Consider the following 17,513-nt stretch of genomic DNA (forward strand, 5'->3'; position numbering starts at 1 on the left):
CAGTTCAGCTCCCCTGTGCCCCCCCCCATCGCTCTTGGCTGATCTCCCCAATGCCCTGAGCCTGTGACCCCAGTGTCCCCAGTTCAGCTCTGTGCCCCCCGTGGCTCCCAGTTCATCTCCCCAGCCACCTGAGCCTAGGACCCTGGTGCTGCCCAGGCTGGGAGACTGGTACCATGCGTGCCCCCATTGTCTCTCCCCTTGAAGACCCCCCAGCTGCCCCTGCCTGCCAGAGCCTGGCCCTGTCTGTAACTAGCCCCCCAGGCATCACTGCCCCCCCTCCCACCAGTGACTGCCAGGGCCACAGTGCCCAGCAAGCCCAGCGGGGCAGCCCAGCCCCTCAGGGATGCTCCCAGACCCCAGTGGTCGGCCCACAGCCCCCATGGAGCACCCAGTCTCCCCCACTGCCCCAGCATCCCAGCCCTCCCCCCAGCTCAGGTCCCCACGGTTTCCCTCTGCTTCCTGCCTGCTCTCGCTCCCCGAGCACCCCCGCTCCTCCGACCCCAGCACCTTCACCGGGCCCCCGCCCGAGTGCCAGCTGCCTGCATTTAGTGTTCCTGTGCAAGCCGCACATCCTGCCTCAGCCCCAGGCCTGGGGCCCTGTCCTCACGTGAGCTGCTTTTTCCCAGGGCCTGTTTGTGCCTGGAGTTCCTGTAAGGATAGTGATGGTGGGGGCAGGGCCGGGCTCGCGCCGAGCTCCCCGCACGGTCGTTAAGCACCGAGTGGTCTGACTAATGTTTCACTCCTGCTGGAGGCGAGCGCGGGGCAGGACGCTGCAGCGCCTGGGTTTGCAAAGCTGGGGCTGCCTTGGAGGGTATCGCCTTCCTCCCGAGATGGTGACCATGCAAACGCTGCCCTCCGAGCCCCAGGGAGAAGCAAAAGGAGGCCCAGGCCTGGTGTGTCTCTTAGGCAGGTGGAGGAGCGATTCTGGGCAGAGGGAGCTACGGCTCCCGGCCTTGCAGGGAAATGTGGAAGTAAAACTGCTGCTCTCTTTCACTTTCTGACTGCTGAGTTGGCTGCCGAGAAGCCGGGGGCGCAGGGCTAACTCCTTGCTGAGAGCCCGGCTCTGAGCTTCTTTAAAGTTTAACCTGCAGTGTCTCTGCACACACCTCCCCCAGCCACGGGGCTGTCTCGATGCCAGCCCGGCGGGGGGTGCGGGCTGTTTGCTGGGAGCTGCTTGGGACCTCTGCTATCAGGACGCCATCTGGATTCAGTTCCTCTGTGCCAGGCTCCCAGCTGCAGCCCTGTCTTGCCACAGTGTGGTGATGGGGCCCGTGCCCTGCACGCGCTCATGTGTAGGATGGAGGTGCAGACCTGGCCTCTGTTCTACCTGTGCGCTGGAAGGTGCTGGGGCTCCCTGGGGATGCCCGAGGGCAGAGCTAGCCCTGCAGGGTCCTTGTTGCTGGTGGGACATGGCTCTGAGTGGCATGGTGCAAACAGGCACAGCAGGATTGTGACCCTGTGGGGTCATGTGCACAGACATGCTGTTTGGAGACTCATCTACCCCCAGCCTGGCCTGCCCTGGTCCTTGTCCCTTCAGGGCCTGCCTTGCCCAGGACTTGGGTCACCTCTCCCTTGTGTCCACCTTGGCCTTGGTGATGCTGGAGGGTTTTGCAGTAGTGGGAACCCTAGCATGCAGCCCAGCAGCTTCCAGCACCGGAGCCTTATCTACACCAGGGATGTGCTGGGGGAATTCTCTGGGTTTTCCTGTGGTTGAGCATCTGTCTCTTCTTATGAAACCATGAAGTTCCTTTTGACCCTGGTCTTCGCCCTTGTTTAAGTCTGGATTCTGTAGGAAGTCCTGGGCAAGCCATGACTAATTTCCTGTGTCACAATCCCCCTGGCTAAGCAGCCTGTAGGGCTGTCGATGGCAGCTCTAGCCAGGCTCGGTGCTGGCTGGCTGGTGCTCTGGTCTGGTCTGGGGGGCTCCTTGCGTTCCTCCCTGTGGGGCTGAGTGAGGACACTCCAAGCTGTTGCTCTTAGTTGCCATTGCAGCTGGACCAGGGGGGTCCTGGGGGCTGGCCTGGAGGCCCCAGGGTCCCACGTGGCTGGTGGGAAGATGACGGTGGCATGACTGGAGCAGTGCTGAGAGGAGCCGTGCCTGTGCATCTGGAGTCGGGGCCTGGACCGGCCAGTGGGCATCTTCCACGCTGCTGCCTCTGGGGTGATCGGCACGGCAAGCCGTGATGAACCGATCAGGGCTGGCTCTGCGCCCGTCCCCGTGCGCTGGTATCACTGGGAGGTGGCCCAGGCCCCTAGCGCTGGATTCTCTGAGGCTCCCTTGACCGTTGGTCCCCGATGTCTACAGCTGGGTGCCTCGAAATGGAGGCCCCCAAAAGTGCCTTGTGATGCTGGAGGCCGTGGCACTGGGCTGCAGGGCGTTGGGGAGGAGGGGAGCAGCGGCAGGGCGTTGCTCCTTGGCGGCTGATCGGTCCCACATGTTGCTGTCTGGTGAATTCATCAAGCCCTGTGTAGCACAGGCCACAGCACAAAGGCGCCAGTGTCCCGGGCCCTGCTGTGCCCAGTCAGGCTGGGGGTGGCGGGTCCCCTCTGCCTCTCCTAGGTGCTGCACCTCCTTAGTTCCCCTTTGGGGCCGTGTTTCCTGCCGCAGATCCAACTTCCTCCTGTGACGGTGCTGAGCTCCGTGGAACAGGCGCCGGCCTAGCTACGTGCACGATAGAGGTTGGGCTGGCCTGGCTGGTTGCCTCTTGCAAAGCCTTTCCATGCTGGGTCGTTAGCTCCACTGGATTCAGCCTTGCTGCCCCCGTGTAGGGGGATCCCCACCTTGGTGGGTGGCCACTTGTAGCAGGGATGGAGAGAAGCTGCCCGGGCCCCAGAGGCGAGTGTCAGAGAGGCCAAAGGGGTGAGGCGGTGGCTGGGGAAGACTGGGAACCCTTGGCAGGCTGAGTTGGGAGGAAGGATTATGGGGGTCGTATTTGAAAGGCTGCCACAAAGGCAAAGAAGAGTGGCCAACACCCAGGGCAGGTTGCGAGGCTGGGGGTTAGCTGCCATGCATGGATTTCCATTCAACCACCCGAAGCGCAATGATATGCTGGAGCAGGAGTGCCATGTTGGAGTGGGTGCCCCCAGCCAGCCATGGGTCTCCAGTCTTGGGTGGGACTCAAGCAGAGGTTGGACGGGCATCTGCATGGGATAGGTCAGGAACCAGGCGTCCTGTGTGCTGGTCTCGGAGGTGGGAGTGTGGGAGCTCCTTGTTGGCGCCAGGACTGAATCTCCGCAGGCCACCGGGTCTGATGCCCCAGCGGGTAGCTGTCATTCCACCTGGCGGAGGGTGAGCGGGCAGCATGCATATCCCCTCGCCCCTGAACACGCACACACCGGTATCCACACTGCATTTTTATCTACCAAGCTGTGCAAACAGTTCTCCTTGCCTCCCCTCCACCTCTCCTGCCCTCAAGGTCTGAGGCTGCATGAGGACAGGCTGCTCCAGCTCTCGGTCACCTCTCAAATTCCTCCGGTGAGTGTTAGAGCCAGCCCTAGCAGCACTGACTCAGTACTGACTGCAACACGACTGGCCTGGGGCTGTCCTCCCTCTCCTTCCACTCCTTCGGTACACAACACTACTGGGCAACCAGCGTGGCCTCCTCCCTTCCTAGGCATCTCTGGTGCCCTCTCACGGTGCGGCTGGGCTCCTGCTGGGGTCTCTGATTGGAGCCTGGCCGCCTCCACCCCACCAGCAGCGCCCTGCATCCCAGAGCTCACGGGTGACTGCTGAATTCCCCAGGACCGCACAAGCTGCCCTGCCCAGGCCCAGCCTCTCCAGCAGGATGGCTAGGCCTGCTGGCTCTGTGTCTGCTCCCATCCCTGCTTGGTGCTGGGGCAATCTCTCCCCCGGCTTGGACACCGGGACAGCAGCAGGTGCCTGGGCATTACTCCCTGGGCATCTAGAGCTGGGCTGAGAAAGACACGTGCCAGGCTGAGGGTTCCCAAGCCCTCATGGACTGCTGTGTTGCTGTTGTCAGTGGGCCTGCCACCAGGTTTCCCATGCAGAGCCTGTGTGCAGGGAGCCAGGAATTAAAACCACCTTGTAACGCTGCATCCTGGCCCCGGGCTGCCTCCTGTCCTGCGGCCTTCAACTGTCGGAGCGCAGAAGAGTCAGGCATGCAGGGCCGTCGGGAGCTCACGCTGAGTCCAGGCCCTTGCTTGAGGCAGACTTAGCCCTGACTAACTCATCCCAGCCCAGTGCCTGTCCAACCTGCTCTTGAAAACATCCAAGGATGGAGACGTCACAGCCTCACTCTGTCCCAATCATAGAAAATGAGGGTTGGGAGGGACCTTAGGAGGTCACATCTAGTCCAACCTCCTGCTCCAAGCAGGACCAGCCCCAACTGCATCATCCCAGCCAAGGGTTTGTCTACCTAGGTCTTAAAAACCTCCAAGGATGGAGAGTCCACCACCTCTTTGGGTAACCTGTTCAAGTGCTTTGCTACCCTTGTAGTGAGAGAGTTTTTCCTAATATCTAACCTCAACTTCCTTTGCTGCAACTTGAGCCCATTGCTCCTTGTTGTGTCACCAGCCCCCGCTGAGACCAGTCCAGCTCCATCCTCTTTGAAGCCATCCTGCAGGTAGTTGAAGGCTGCTATTCGATCCCCCCTCAGTCTTCTCTTCTGCAGATTAAATAAACCCAGTTCCTTCAGCCTGTCCTCACCAGTCATGTCCCCCAGGCCCCAAACCATTTTCATTGCCTCCCTCTGGACTCTCTCCAATTTGTCCACATCCTTTCTGTAGTGGGGGGCCCACAACTGGACACAGGACTCCACATGTGATCTCCCCAATGCAGAATAGAGGGGAAGAATCACTTCCCTCGATCTGCCGGCAACGCTCCTCCCAATGCAGCCCAGGATGCTGGTAGCCTTCTTGGCACAAGGGCACACTGCTGGCTCCTGTTCAGCTTCTTGTCCCCTGTCACCCCCAGGTCCTTTTCTGCAGAGCTGTTGCTTAGCCAGGTGGTCTCCAGCCTGTACTGGGGACCTCAGAGTGGTCAAGTGGTCAGAGCATCAAGTATTGACTGTGATCATCGAGTATTGACCACAGGGGGATCAATGCCTAACCATCCTCAGAGTGCGACAGTTTTGCCTAATCCAGGGGCGGGCAATTATTTTGGGCGGAGGGCCACTTACTGAGTTTTGGCAAGCCATTGAGGGCCGCATGGTAGGCAGCTCTGGGCAGATAACTATTAATTTTCTAAATTTTTTAGGGGCCCTGCAGGTCAGATAGAATGGCCTGGTGGACTGCATCCAGCCTGCGGGCTGCATTTTGCCCACCCCTGGCCTAATCCCTGGTTTAAATTTCTCCTGCTGCAGCTTGAGGCAGTTGCTCCTAGTCTTATCCCCTGCAGCTACAGTGAAAGGAAGGCAGGGTAGAGATGCACCTTTGTAGACTAACTACACATGATGTACGTATAGAGCACAGGCTTTCGTGAGCCCGAGTTCACTTCGTCACATGCTGTGAAAGGACAGCGTAGAGCAGAGCGTGAAGCAGAGCGAGTGACTAGAATACAGCAGGCAGGAAAGCAGGGTCGGGGCATACGAGCAAAGTACCCCTAGGAGCAAAAGCTAAACTAGGTGATATGATGGGATAGTCCCTTTGTAAGCCACGCTTAATGCAGTCCTGTCTGCATTGGTGATTTCTTGTTCTGCAGTTTCCCATTCAAACTAATGTTAAAATTTTGCTGCCTGATGTCAGCGATGGAGCGTCCAGGGAGGCTGCCCAGTGTAGACAACAGAAGGGCACAGCGAGCAGGTCATGGCATGGGTGACATGGGTAGAGTTGCAAGTGGATGAGCCTTGGATGTTGTACTTCTTGCTATTTGGTCCAGTGATGGTGTGGTCTGCCTTGATATTGGGGCACAGAAGGCGCCTGAGTCCATTGCTTTGTCTGGTGCTCTGGTGAGGCAGGGAGTTGGGTAGTCTGGTGCTTGAGAGACGCCGTTTGAGGTTGGGGGCTGCCTGTAAGCTACGGCTCCTTTTCCAGGAGCGGTGGGAGGCAATTAAAGATGTGTCTTCAGTGTTCATGCCAAGGTTTGTAGGCGACAACCAGAGGGACTCGGTTGCGCTTGTCATGGGGTGGGTGGTGTAGCACGTTGGAGCAAGGTCTGAATCTGGCTTCGTTGATTTGAGTGGCTGTAGTTTTGGGGTTGTATTGTCACCGCAGGAACCCCTGCTCCAGGTCCTTAAGGTGTTCATCCCTGTTGGTGGGATCAGGGCAGATCTGGGTGTAATGTAGAGCTTGACTGTATCCCAGTGGTTTTCAATTTGTGCTCCACAGACCCCTCGAGGTCCACAGACTATGCTAAAGAGGACTACGATCGATCAGAAGGATGTGAATACCCACACTTACAATTCAGAGGGGTCTGTGCCTCCATTTGACATTTCCAAAGGTGTCTGCAAATGAAAAAAGGTTGAAAAGGACTGCCGTAGACGATGGATCTAGTGGTGGGCTTAGGGGGGAAACCAGTGGCCTGAAGGTAACTGTTGGGCCATTGGTTTCTGATACAATGTGGTAGCAATGTAGCCACTGCAAACCTTCACTGCGGTGTCTAGGAAATGAACTTGCTGCGTGGAGTATGCCAGACTTGGTTTGGAGTGGGGGGAAGTTGGTAAAGTCCTGGGGGAATGTCTCTAATGTTTCCTTTCCACGTGTCCACGTTACGAGGATGTCGCTGGTGTAGCTGTAGTATACCGGGGCACGAGAGAGCAGCCGCAGCGGAGGTGAACATCAAGGTCTGCCGTGCACAATAGAGGTGATCTGAGAGAAATCAATAGAGAAATCAAGGTCTGCCATAAATATGTTGGGGTATTGGTGGGCAGACGTGTACTTACGGGAGGGTCGTGCGTTTGTTGGGATAGGGAGTCCACGGACCTGAAACAGCTGTGTGTGCGGACAACGCGGGAGAGCGTAATGCAAGCAGATGTTTTTGCATTGGGGATAAGGTTCTTCATGGCTTGAAATCCATCCTCGTGGGGGGATGTTTGTGTACGGAGCCGTGGCATCCATGGTGGCTAACGAGGTGTTTGCTGGAAGCTTGTCCGTGGAGCCCAGTCTCTCTACGAAAGCTGTGGTGTCTTTCAAATAGCTGGTGGCTCCAGTGCCAGGTAGGAGTAGCAGAGCCAGGTGTGATGGGGCTGCAGCCAGAGGCAGCGGGGCATCCTGAGCCGCCGGGTTTTGTGGATCTTGGGTAAGAAGTAAAAGGTGCCTGGCCTGGATTCCCGGGGGCAGAAGCAGCAGCCTTCCCTCTCCTGCGATTACAGACGTAGCTTCTTTGGGGGTTCCTGTACTTCCTTCCACCGTCAGGCTGTGTGGTCTTGTCAGGAGGCGGTAAAACTGTGCTACAAGGCCGTCTCGGCTTCCCGTGTGCGCGCTGCTTTGTCCATGACAGCCGTGGCATGCGCCTTACCAGAGTGTTGCATGATGAGAAAGTCCGTCTCCATCCTCCTTGTGGCCACCCTTCGGGGAAGCAGGAGACCTGGAGGAAGAGCGAGCAGGAGGGGGCAGCAGGGGAGGTGCTCTCCTACGTGCTGAGAAATCGGGGCAATCAACTAGTTACTTCAGGTGTCTGCACGGAGCAGGAGGAACTGGAAGTCCTTGCCCAGTCACGGAGCGACGATGTGATGGGAATAACAGAGACTTGGTGGGAGCTCGCGTGACTGGAGCACCGTCATGGATGGGTGCAAACTGTTCAGGAAGGACAGGCAGGGCAGAAGGGGAGGAGGAGGCGTTGCTCTGCATGTAAAAGAGCCGTATGATTGCTCAGAGCTCCAGCATGAAGCTGGAGACAGAGCTGTTGAACGTCTCTGGGTTAAGGTCAGAGGGGCGAGCAACAAGGGTGATACTGGGGTGGGTGTGTGCTGTAGACCACCAGGCCAGGAGGAAGTGGTGGATGAGGCTTTCTTCGACCAGCTAGCAGAAGTCTCCCAATCACAAGGCCTGGTTCTCACGGAGGGTTTCAGTCACCCTGCGACCTGCTGGGAGGGCAGCACAGCAGTGCACAGGCAATCCAGGAAGGTTTTGGAGAGTGCTGGGGACGATGTCCTGGTTCAAGTGTTGGAGAGACCAACTGGGGCCATGCCTTTCTTGCCCTGCTGCTCACAAACAGGGAAGGAGTGGTGGGGGATGTAGAAGTGGATGGCAACTTGGGCAGCAGTGACTGCGAGATGATTGAGATCAGGAAGGATGGAGAGCAGCAGAGGAAGGACCCTGGACTTCAGGAAAGCAGACTTCAACTCCCTCAGGGAACTCATGGGCAGGATCCCCTGGGAAGCCGGTCGGAGGGGGAGAGGAGTCCAGGAGAGCTGGCAGTACTTGAAGGAAGCCTTACTGAGAGTGCAGGAGCAAACCATCCTGATGGGCAGGGAGACTAGCAAGTGTGGCAGAAGACCAGCTTGGCTTAGCAGAAAACTCTTCAGTAAAACAAGTCACAGAAAGGAAGCTTATAAGAAATGGAAACTTGGATAAATACCTAGAGAGGAGTATAAGAGCATTGCTCGGGGATGCAGGGATGAAGTCAGGAAGGCCATAGTGCACCTGGAGTTGCAGGGAGCAAGGGACATGAAGGGAACCAAGAAGGGTTTCTACAAGTATGTCAGTAGAAGGAGGAGGATCAGGGGAAGTGCGGGTCCCTTACCACCGTAGTGACAGAGGATGAAGAAAAGGCTGAAGTGCTCAATGCTTTTTTTGCCTTTGTCTTCACAGACAAGGTCAGCTCTCAGACTAGTGCACCGGGAAGCACAGTCCAGGGAGGAGGTGAGCCCCCCTCAGTGGTGAAAGGACAGGTGAGGGACTACTTAGAAAAGCTGGATGTGTACAAGTCCATGGGGCTGGATGGGATGCACCCAAGGGTGCTGAGGCAGCTGGGTGATGTGATTGCACAGCCACTGGCCATCGTCTTTGAAAACTCATGGTGATCAGGAGAGGTCCTGGACGATTGGGAAAGGGCAGACATAGTCCTATATTTAAGAAAGGGAAGAAGGAGGATCCAGGGAACTCCAGACCAGTCAGCCTCACCTCAGTCCCTGGAAAAATCATGAAGCAGATCCCCAAGGAATTCATTTTGAAGCACTCAGAGGAGAAGAAGGTGATCAGGAACAGTCGGTGTGGATTCACCAGGGGCAAGTCATGCCTGACCAACCTGATTGCCAACCTGATTGACTGGCTCTGGGGATGCAGGGAGACCAGTAGATGTGATATACCTTGATTTTAGCAAAGCTTTTGGTATAGTCTCCACAGCATTCTCCCAGGCAAGCTAAGGAAGAGTGGGCTGGATGAATGGACTGGAAGCTGGATAGAAAGCTGGCTGAAGCATCAGACTTAGAAAGTAGTCATCAATGTCTAGTTGGCAGTCAGTATAAAGTGAAGTGCCCCAGGGGTCGGTCCTGGGACCAGTTTTGTTCAATGTTGTCATCAACGACCTGGAAGATGGGATGGGGTGCACCCTCAGCAAGTTTGCAGATGACACCAAGCTGGGGGGAGTCATAGATACACTGGAGGGGAGGGCTAGGATTCAGAGTGACTTAGACAAATTGGAGGATTGGGCCAAAAAAAATCTCATGAGGTTCAACAAGGACAAGTGCAAAGTCCTGCACTTAGGATGAAGCAATTCCCTGCACCGGTGCAGGCTGTGGGTGACGGGCTGGGCAGCAACTCTGCAGAAAAGGACCCGGGGGTGACGGTGGACAAGAGGCTGAATATGAGCCAGCAGTGCGCCCTTGGTGCCAAGAAGGCTACCGGCATCCTGGGCTGCATTGGTAGGAGCATTGCCAGTGGGTCAAGGGAAGTGATTCCTCCCCTCTATTCAGCACTGGGGAGGCCACATCTGGAGTCCTGCGTCCTGTTGTGGGCCCCCGCTGCAGAAAGGATGTGGACAAAGAGAGTTCACAGGAAGGCAAGAGTCCAGAGGAAGGCAACAAAAATGGTTTGGGGCCGAGGGGACATGACTTATGAGGAGAGGCTGAAGGAACGGGGTTAATTTAATCTGCAGAAGAGAAAACTAAGGGGGGATTTAATAGGAGTCATGTCCAGTTTTGCCCTCCCCCCAACACGTGGACAAGTCAGAGAGTTGCGTGGAGGGCAGCAGAAGTGGTTGTGGGGCTGGGGGACGTGACTGGCGAGAGGCGGAGGGAACTGGACTGATTTGATCTGGAGAAGAGAAGGCAGAGGGGGATTTAATACCAGCCTTCACCTCCCTGCAGGGGGGCTGCAAAGAGGCTGGAGCTGGACTGGTCTCAGTGGTGACAGATGACAGGACAAGGAGCAATGGGCTCAAGTTGCAACAAGGGAAGTTGTGGTTGGCTATTAGGAAAAACGCTCTCACTAGGAGGGTGGTGAAGCACTGGGACAGGCTACCCAGAGACGTAATGGCATCTCCATCCTTGAAGGTTTTGAAGACCTGACTAGACAAAGCCTTGGCTGGGATGATGTAGTTGGGGCAGGTCCTGCTTGGAGCAGGGGTTGGACTAGATGTTACCTCCCGACGTCCCTTCAACCCTCATTGTCTGTGATTCTGTCATTTGAAGACTTATCAAATCTCCCCTCAGTCTTCTCTTCTCCAGTCTAAATAACCCTAGTTCTTCCAGCCAGACCTGGGAAGCAAGGTGTATGAGGACTCGAGTCACTTTTGCCCGTCCCCACTGGATTCTTTCGGGGCTTCCCAGCTGGCCTGTGCGTCTTGAAGTGTGAAGCCCAAAATCGGACAAAGGACTTCAGTGCTGAATAGAGCAAGAAAATCACTTCTCTTGATTTGCAAGCAACTCTGCTGCTAGCACAACCCAGTCTGCCGTTGGCCTTTTCTGCAACAAGAGCACGCTGTCGGCTCCTTGTTCAGCCTCTGCCTGCCAGGTTGTCACCCTTGCTGTTCTCCCCTCCTGCCCTGACCCGGAGGCTTCCAGGGGACCTAACTCCTGCACCTCAGAGCAAGCAGATGCCTAATGCAATCAAAGGGGCATTAGCATCCATTTGCCATCCTCTCCACAGCCCCCGAGCCTGTGCACATGCAACCCCCTCCTCCCCCCCACCAGACTCCCAGTTATCCCTTAATTGTCCTGAAAGGGAGAAAACAGCTGTGATCCAGGGCTCCAGCTGGAGTTTCTTGCCCTGCAGAAAACAAGATCAAGGGGAAGACTGGTTAAAAAGAGACGTTTTCCTTGTGCCCTGGAGCAGTAACAAATTCTACATGCTCCATTCAGTCAGTGCGGATCTAGTGAGATCCACCGCTGCCTCCTTCCCCCGCGTGAGCGGGTCTGGCCCACCCTTGGCAGGGCTGCAGTCCTGTGACTGGTCCTGCCACGCCTCCCTGATCCTGACTGCATCACATGTCGTGATCGTACTTGGGCCTCCAGTTCCTCCTGCTTATTCCCCAAGCTTCTGGCATTAGCGTGTAAACATCTTAGATAACCAGCGGTTGCCCTCGTTTCTCCCTGCAAATGTTGCTAAGGCCTCCCCGTCCTCTCCTCTGACTTGCTTCCTATCCAGGTCCCCAGGCTGCTTGCTTGCCTCTGGGCTTCTGCCTCTGTCCCCTGGTGACCCTGGTTGGGAGCCCTTGCTGCAGGGCCCCGAGCCCTGCTGGCATCACCTATGATGCCCCCTCCGAGGCCATGGTGCTGCGTGTTGCTGCAGAGATCTCCCCTCCTGCAGGATCAGGCAGCCCAGCCCATTGCGGGGGCTGAGGTTTTGCTTGTCCCTCTGGTCCCAATGTGCTTGGGAGTGGAGGAATCGCTGGGGCGGGGGCTGGTGCCCAGTACAACCCACTCTGCATCTCTGCTTTACCAGGCAGGCCCTCCACTGCGGGGGCCTGGCTGTGGGTGCTAGAGCTGGTGTTGGGGGCATGGCTGGGGGCATTGCTCCTGCCTTTGCTCCACTGACTTTTAGCCTCTGCCACTTGCCCTTCAGCTGAGTGCCATGAGTGCCAGGCCCAGGCGTCTCCCCCAGAGCCACAGCCAGCCTGGGCAGTGCTGGGTGTCCAGCAGGTGTTCACCTGCGCCCCAGTGCAGCAAGGCCAGAGGAGGACGAAGGGCCTGGGGGTTGCGTCTGGAGACGGCTTAATCCAGCTGGAGGTGCCCCAGTCTGGTCTGCAGCCACCACCTGCCCAGGGGAGCACTGTGCGCATCCCCAGGTGGAGAGGGGCAGCGGTGGGCGCTGTGGGGGGCGGGAGGAGCTGCATTGAACTAACTTTGTTGAGAGCCCTGGACTGGGCTGTCAGGGCTAGGGGCAGGGTGACGGGTACTTGGGGCCCATGGGGCTTTCTCTGGTGATACAGCAGGGCACTGGCAGTGGTGTGGGGAGCCTAGGGCTGGGTCATGGCTACAGAGGTGCGGCAAAGCAGTGTGTTGGCATACCCTGGGCATTGTGGGTCAGGACACTCAAAGCCGCCGTGGCAGGAACAGGCTTGGCACCATCCATCCTGCCCTCTGCCAGCTGGGACTGGTGTGTGCGCAGCCCCGTCTTGCCCCCTTGTCCACGGGCCAGGCTGCCTGGGCTGGAAGCAGCCCCGTGGCCGGATGCCCTGGGGTCTGGCCGCCTTGGGTGTCCGGTGCTGGGTGCTGGTGCTGCGTGCGGTGGAGCAGCAGCACCCTCTAGTGCCCACAGGGGGGAATGGTGGGGCTGGCCCCTCGCAGGCGGGCGCCATGCCCGGCTCCCGGGTCCACATGGCACTGGTGGCAGGGCCCAGCACGCAGCCACGGAGGCAGGGCATTTGGAAGACCCTCGGCCAGGGCACGGCCTCTGCCAGCTGGATGCTGGGCCCTCACAGGGGCTGCCCCGTGGCGTGGGCCATGCCCTGCCACAAGCAGTGCGTGGCTGGTGGCAGTGCAGTGTGCTGGCTGGGTCTCTCCAGAGAGCGCCAGGGGATGGAAAGGGCCTGGGGGTGGAAAAGGAGGCTCTCATGTTCACCAGGTGTTGGGGCTTGGGGTATGTGAAGAGCTGGTGGTGGGGGTTGCTGTGCCTGCTGTGCCCCCCCACTTGCCCTTGCAGGGGGTCCAGCTGTGGCTTGCTGCCTGGGCTGGTCCTGGCACCGCAGTGCAGAGCTAGTGCTGGGGCGCTCGGTGCCAGCCTAACCTTGGCCCTTGTGTGTCCCGCCCGCTGGCAGGTTTTGTGGTGGGGCAGGCTGGGCTGTACCAAGCCCTGGCCATGTTCGTGGTGGCCTACTTCATCATCGGCATGACGGTGCTGTCCGTGTGCGCCATCTCCACCAACGGGGCGCTGGATGCCGGTGGAGCCTACTGTATCCTTGCCCGGAAACCCCCTGCCCCTGCTCCCCAGCTCGGCCCCCCCAAGCCCATCCCTGAGCCGCGTGGGGGGCATTAGCAGGGCAAATCCTTTCCTCAGGCTGGTCCCATGTCCCTGCATGGGCCCCGGTTGGCAGCAGGGTTGGGGTCAGGCTGGACCCCAATCAGTCAACGGTGGTCATGCTCACTGCCTGGGGTCCTGCCATGCCAGGGTGACCTGCAGAGAGGGGCATGGCATGTTTCTGGGGAGAAGCTCCCCAGCAATAGCTGGAAGAGCCTTAGTCAAGGGGCATTTGGGGCAGAGCCAGGCTGGGGCCCCCTGCCCTGCTCCAGGGGTGCAGCTCCTCAGTGCCAGGCCCTGGAGCTACCCAGCAGCACCTGTGGCCCATGGGGCTGCTCCGGGGGCTGCAGGACCAGGGGAGTCGGGCAGAGGCCATGACACCAGCCCCGTGGGGCAGTGCAGCCTATGGGGCATGATTGAGGGGCACTGGCAGGGCTGGGGGCTGAGCCCAGGGTGGGCGTTGAATATCGTGAAGGGGGGTTTTGGGGGCTGCTGTCGGGGAAGGGGGCAGAGGGTAGCACCGCTGCCCATACTGGGGCCTTCCCACCCCCCTCGTCTGTTCGTCTGCCCTCCTTGACCCTGGTGCAGACATGATCAGCCGGGCCCTCGGCCCCGAGTTCGGGGGCAGCATGGGGATCATGTTCTTCCTGGCCAACGTCTGCGGCAGTGCCCTCTACGTCCTGGGGCTGGTCGAGGCCATCGTTGACATCTACGGGATCCCCCCGGGTAAGGCACTGCCGGCGTCCTGCCTGTCCCTTTCCCCGTGGGCTGCTCCACACCCCAGGCCACGGCTCTCAGCGCTGGACGATCCAGAGCAGCCTCCTCCCCAAGGGTGCTGGGCCCAGGGGCAGGGATACAAGGCTCCATCTTCAGGACATGACGCCCCTCTCCTCCCCCAGCCCAGTGTGGCTGCTCTGAGCATCATGAGTTTGGAGGGCTCAGTCATGAGCACAAAGCGGGCACCTTTCTGCCCCAGGCCTGAGCTCACCCTGGAGTGGGGAGTCTGCCCCTGGATCCCCACTCACCCAGGCTCTTCTCTCGGCAGGCCAGAGCGTGGGCACCGGCTCCCAGGTCCTGCCCCGCAGCTACTGGTACGAACTGCTCTACGGCACGTTCGTGCTCCTGCTGTGTCTGCTTGTGTGCCTGGTGGGCGCCTCCATCTACGCCAAGGCCACCTTCCTCATCTTCCTTGTCGTCATGGGCGTGCTGGGCACCGTCCTCATCAGCTTCTTTGCTGTGGGACCTACCGTGGTGCGGCTGCTGCGCCCGCAGGGCAACACCTCCATCAGCCTCAACGGCTCCTTCACCGGCTTCCGGCTGGCCACGCTGCGGGGCAACCTGCCAGGTGAGACGTGCCCGCAGCTCCCAAGCCCTGCCCAGCTCCCCTGCCATCTTCCCTGCCTTGAACCCGCTTTGCTCTGCCCTGCCTGCCCCTGTCCCAGCAGGGGCTGGTGCTTGGTTGGGACTCACCTTGGGGGATGGAGAGAAGCCCTGGGCTGAGCCCCACTGGAGCTGCCCCCCTGTGCCCACCGCACCTCCCTGCCAGCAGGCATGCGGGCACCTAGTTTGAGCTGTGGAGTGGTCGGGCAATGCCCAGTGTTGGCCCTGGGTTGATGCTTGGGGCTGAGGGGTAAGGGGACCCCGGCTTGGGCTGGCAGGGCCCACGGGTCAAGGCTGAGCGTGGGGCTGTGTTATGTGGGGGAGCAGGCCGCGTGGCAGCTGTGGTGTAGCTGGTGGCCCCTGCCGTGGCCTAGGCACCTCACGCCTGCTCTGTGCCCCGCAGCTAGCTACAGCGTGGACTACACCACGGGGCGCACCATGAGCTTCAGCACCGTCTTCGCTGTCATGTTCAACGGCTGCACCGGCATCATGGCCGGGGCCAACATGTCCGGTGAGGAGCAGCAGGGCAGGGGTGGTAGGGCTGGATGGTGGGGGGCAGGGCTGGGGGCTGAGGGAGCAGCAGGACATTGGTGGGGGGGTCTGATGCCCTGGGGGCAGTGGGGGCCCTGTATCCCCTGACCGAGGCCGCTCGCCTCCCGCCCTTGCAGGGGACCTGAAGCGCCCCAGCTACTCCATCCCGCGGGGCACCATCACAGCCGTGCTCTTCACCTACGTCGTCTACAACTTGCTGGCCTTCCTGCTGTGCTGCACCTGCGACAGGTACTGCCCCGGGTCCCCCCTTTCCACCCCTTCCCTGGGCTGGCAGCCTCTGCCTCCTTCCTCCATGCTGGGGGGAACTCAGCCAGCTGAGCCCTGCCCCAGGGGGCCTTGCCCTGTGTCCCGCATGGGGGCGCTGTGGGGTCAGGGGAAGCCCCTGGGACCCCAGGTTGAGGGGCTGGCATGGCCTCATGGAGCTTCCCTGTGCCCCACGTGGGGTCCGCGCTCCAACATGCCGGCACCTGGGCTCTCTGGGACCTGCAGCACCCTGGGGCTGCCTGGCAGGCTCAGACCCTCCAAGCGAGGTCCACGGCTTGGGTTTCAGTGCCACGAGTCCAGCGACCACGTGGCCCCTGCCAGTGCACCAAGCTGAGCTCGCACCTGCGTGCTACCACCCTCTGCCAAGCCGGATGCACCTGCCTGCCCCAGGCCAAGCGCTCCCCCGGGCCTCAGGCCGGCAGCCTGCCGAGCATGCAGGACAGGGCAGGGCAGGCAGCAGGTTTGAGCTGCCCGGGGGGCCGCTGCGCTCAGCTGTTCATTTTCCGCTTGGGAAAGTGCTACCATCAATCTGGTGGGCCGGGGCAGCGGCAGGAATGGGCTGGAATTAGAGCTGTCATGTTCTAATATCTTAATGCATAGCCATTGCTCATGATGACAGAGGACAGGCCGGCTCGTCCCCCCTCCCCCTGCTGAGCTGTACCCTCCTCCCCCACAGCCTGCCGCTCCTTCCTGCCTCGCTTAATCAGCTTCCCTGATCAGCGCAGAGCCCCGCTCACCCCCTGCCCCCTTTCAGGGTCTTCCCTCTCCCCATCTTGCTGGCAGTCCTAGCAGTGCTCACAGGTTAGCTTGAGGCCCTGAAATGCAGCCATCTCTGGGGAGGAGGAATCAGGCCGTGGGTGCCAAACCAGTCCTCAGCAAGCGGTCTCTGCTGTCTCAATGTAGGAGATAGGACCCTGACTTCAAAGGACCATGTTAGTGCCCACATGTGGTACCTTGTATGGATTTGGGCATGTGCCCCCGGGGTGAGCAAGGGGCAGACTATTGGGCACGTGCCCTGGCGTGGGCAAGGGGCAGACTATTCCCTGCTGGGACTTGAAGCTGGGAAGCCAGGCTGTGCCCATCTCTGCTGCAAACCCGGTGGCAGGGGAGAGCCAGGGCTGTGGTGCCAGCCTTGTCCCCCCCATCCACGAGGTCATCTGATGCCAGCCCAGCAGACAGAGAGAGCCTCGAGGGCCTGAGTGGCATGTGGAGGGGGTTTCTCGGTGCTGGGTGCCAGCCAGGTTACTCCCCCGCCCCTAGGAACAAGGTGATCAATCCTTTGGTAATTAGGTATTAATTGTGGGCCACGCTGATGTTTAAGATCTGTGCTCATTTATCTCGCACCTGCTCGAATCCTCTTGTTAAGATGCAATTAAAGCCTGGGCCGTTTGTGTGTCTGTAACGCTCTAGCATCTCCCCCCGCTTTCCGCCAACGGTTTCCTCCTTGAATTTTGGCCAGTTGGCTCCTTAGGAGCCGGGAGCTTCTTGGCTGCTGTCTTGCTGCACCAGGCAGGTGGCTGCAGCTGATCGACGGCTTGTTTGGGTCTCGGCCGTGAGGAAGCAACCGTGGCCAGGAGCTGCAGTGACAGGGCTTCTCCGTGAGCCGCCGAGGAGCTGGGCCGTGAGGCTGCGGGCTGCCTTGGGGGCTGTATGTGTGCAGTGCATAACCCTCCTGTGGTTCTGGTTACTGCTGGTCCCCCTGCCCAGCCCACATGCCAGCCTGGCCCAGCAGAGAAGGGGGCTCATCCTGCTCACGGGAGTGCAGCCAGGCTGGGATTCCCTGGGCAGGGCTGCGCTCACACGCTGCTTTCATAGCTCCTTGCAGGATAGGAGAAGTTGCCTCAGCTTAGAGCTCACCAGAGCTTTGCTCGAGCAGAGAGGAGATCCTCAGCTCTGAATGCCAGTGGCAGTGTGTCCATGGCACGCACATCTGTTGTGCTCAGCCCCACAGTGCCCCTCGATGCCAACCTGCAGCTCCTACCCCCTGGATGCTCTCTGGGATCTGCCACCAGTGGGAAGGA

General features: G+C 59.5%; 1 protein-coding gene across 1 annotated transcript in view; it reads left to right on the plus strand.

Moving 5' to 3' along the window:
* SLC12A9 (solute carrier family 12 member 9) overlaps positions 1–17,513 on the plus strand; it is a 39,330-nt gene that overhangs the window by 857 nt on the left and 20,960 nt on the right. The window contains exons 2-6 of the mRNA XM_059731228.1: positions 13,097–13,231; positions 13,885–14,022; positions 14,342–14,641; positions 15,080–15,187; positions 15,345–15,456. Of these exons, the coding sequence (XP_059587211.1) occupies positions 13,097–13,231; positions 13,885–14,022; positions 14,342–14,641; positions 15,080–15,187; positions 15,345–15,456 (793 nt within the window). The remainder of the gene's footprint in view (positions 1–13,096; positions 13,232–13,884; positions 14,023–14,341; positions 14,642–15,079; positions 15,188–15,344; positions 15,457–17,513) is intronic.

Source organism: Alligator mississippiensis, chromosome 7 (assembly GCF_030867095.1).
Source record: "Alligator mississippiensis isolate rAllMis1 chromosome 7, rAllMis1, whole genome shotgun sequence".
NCBI classification, from domain to species: Eukaryota; Metazoa; Chordata; order Crocodylia; family Alligatoridae; genus Alligator; species Alligator mississippiensis.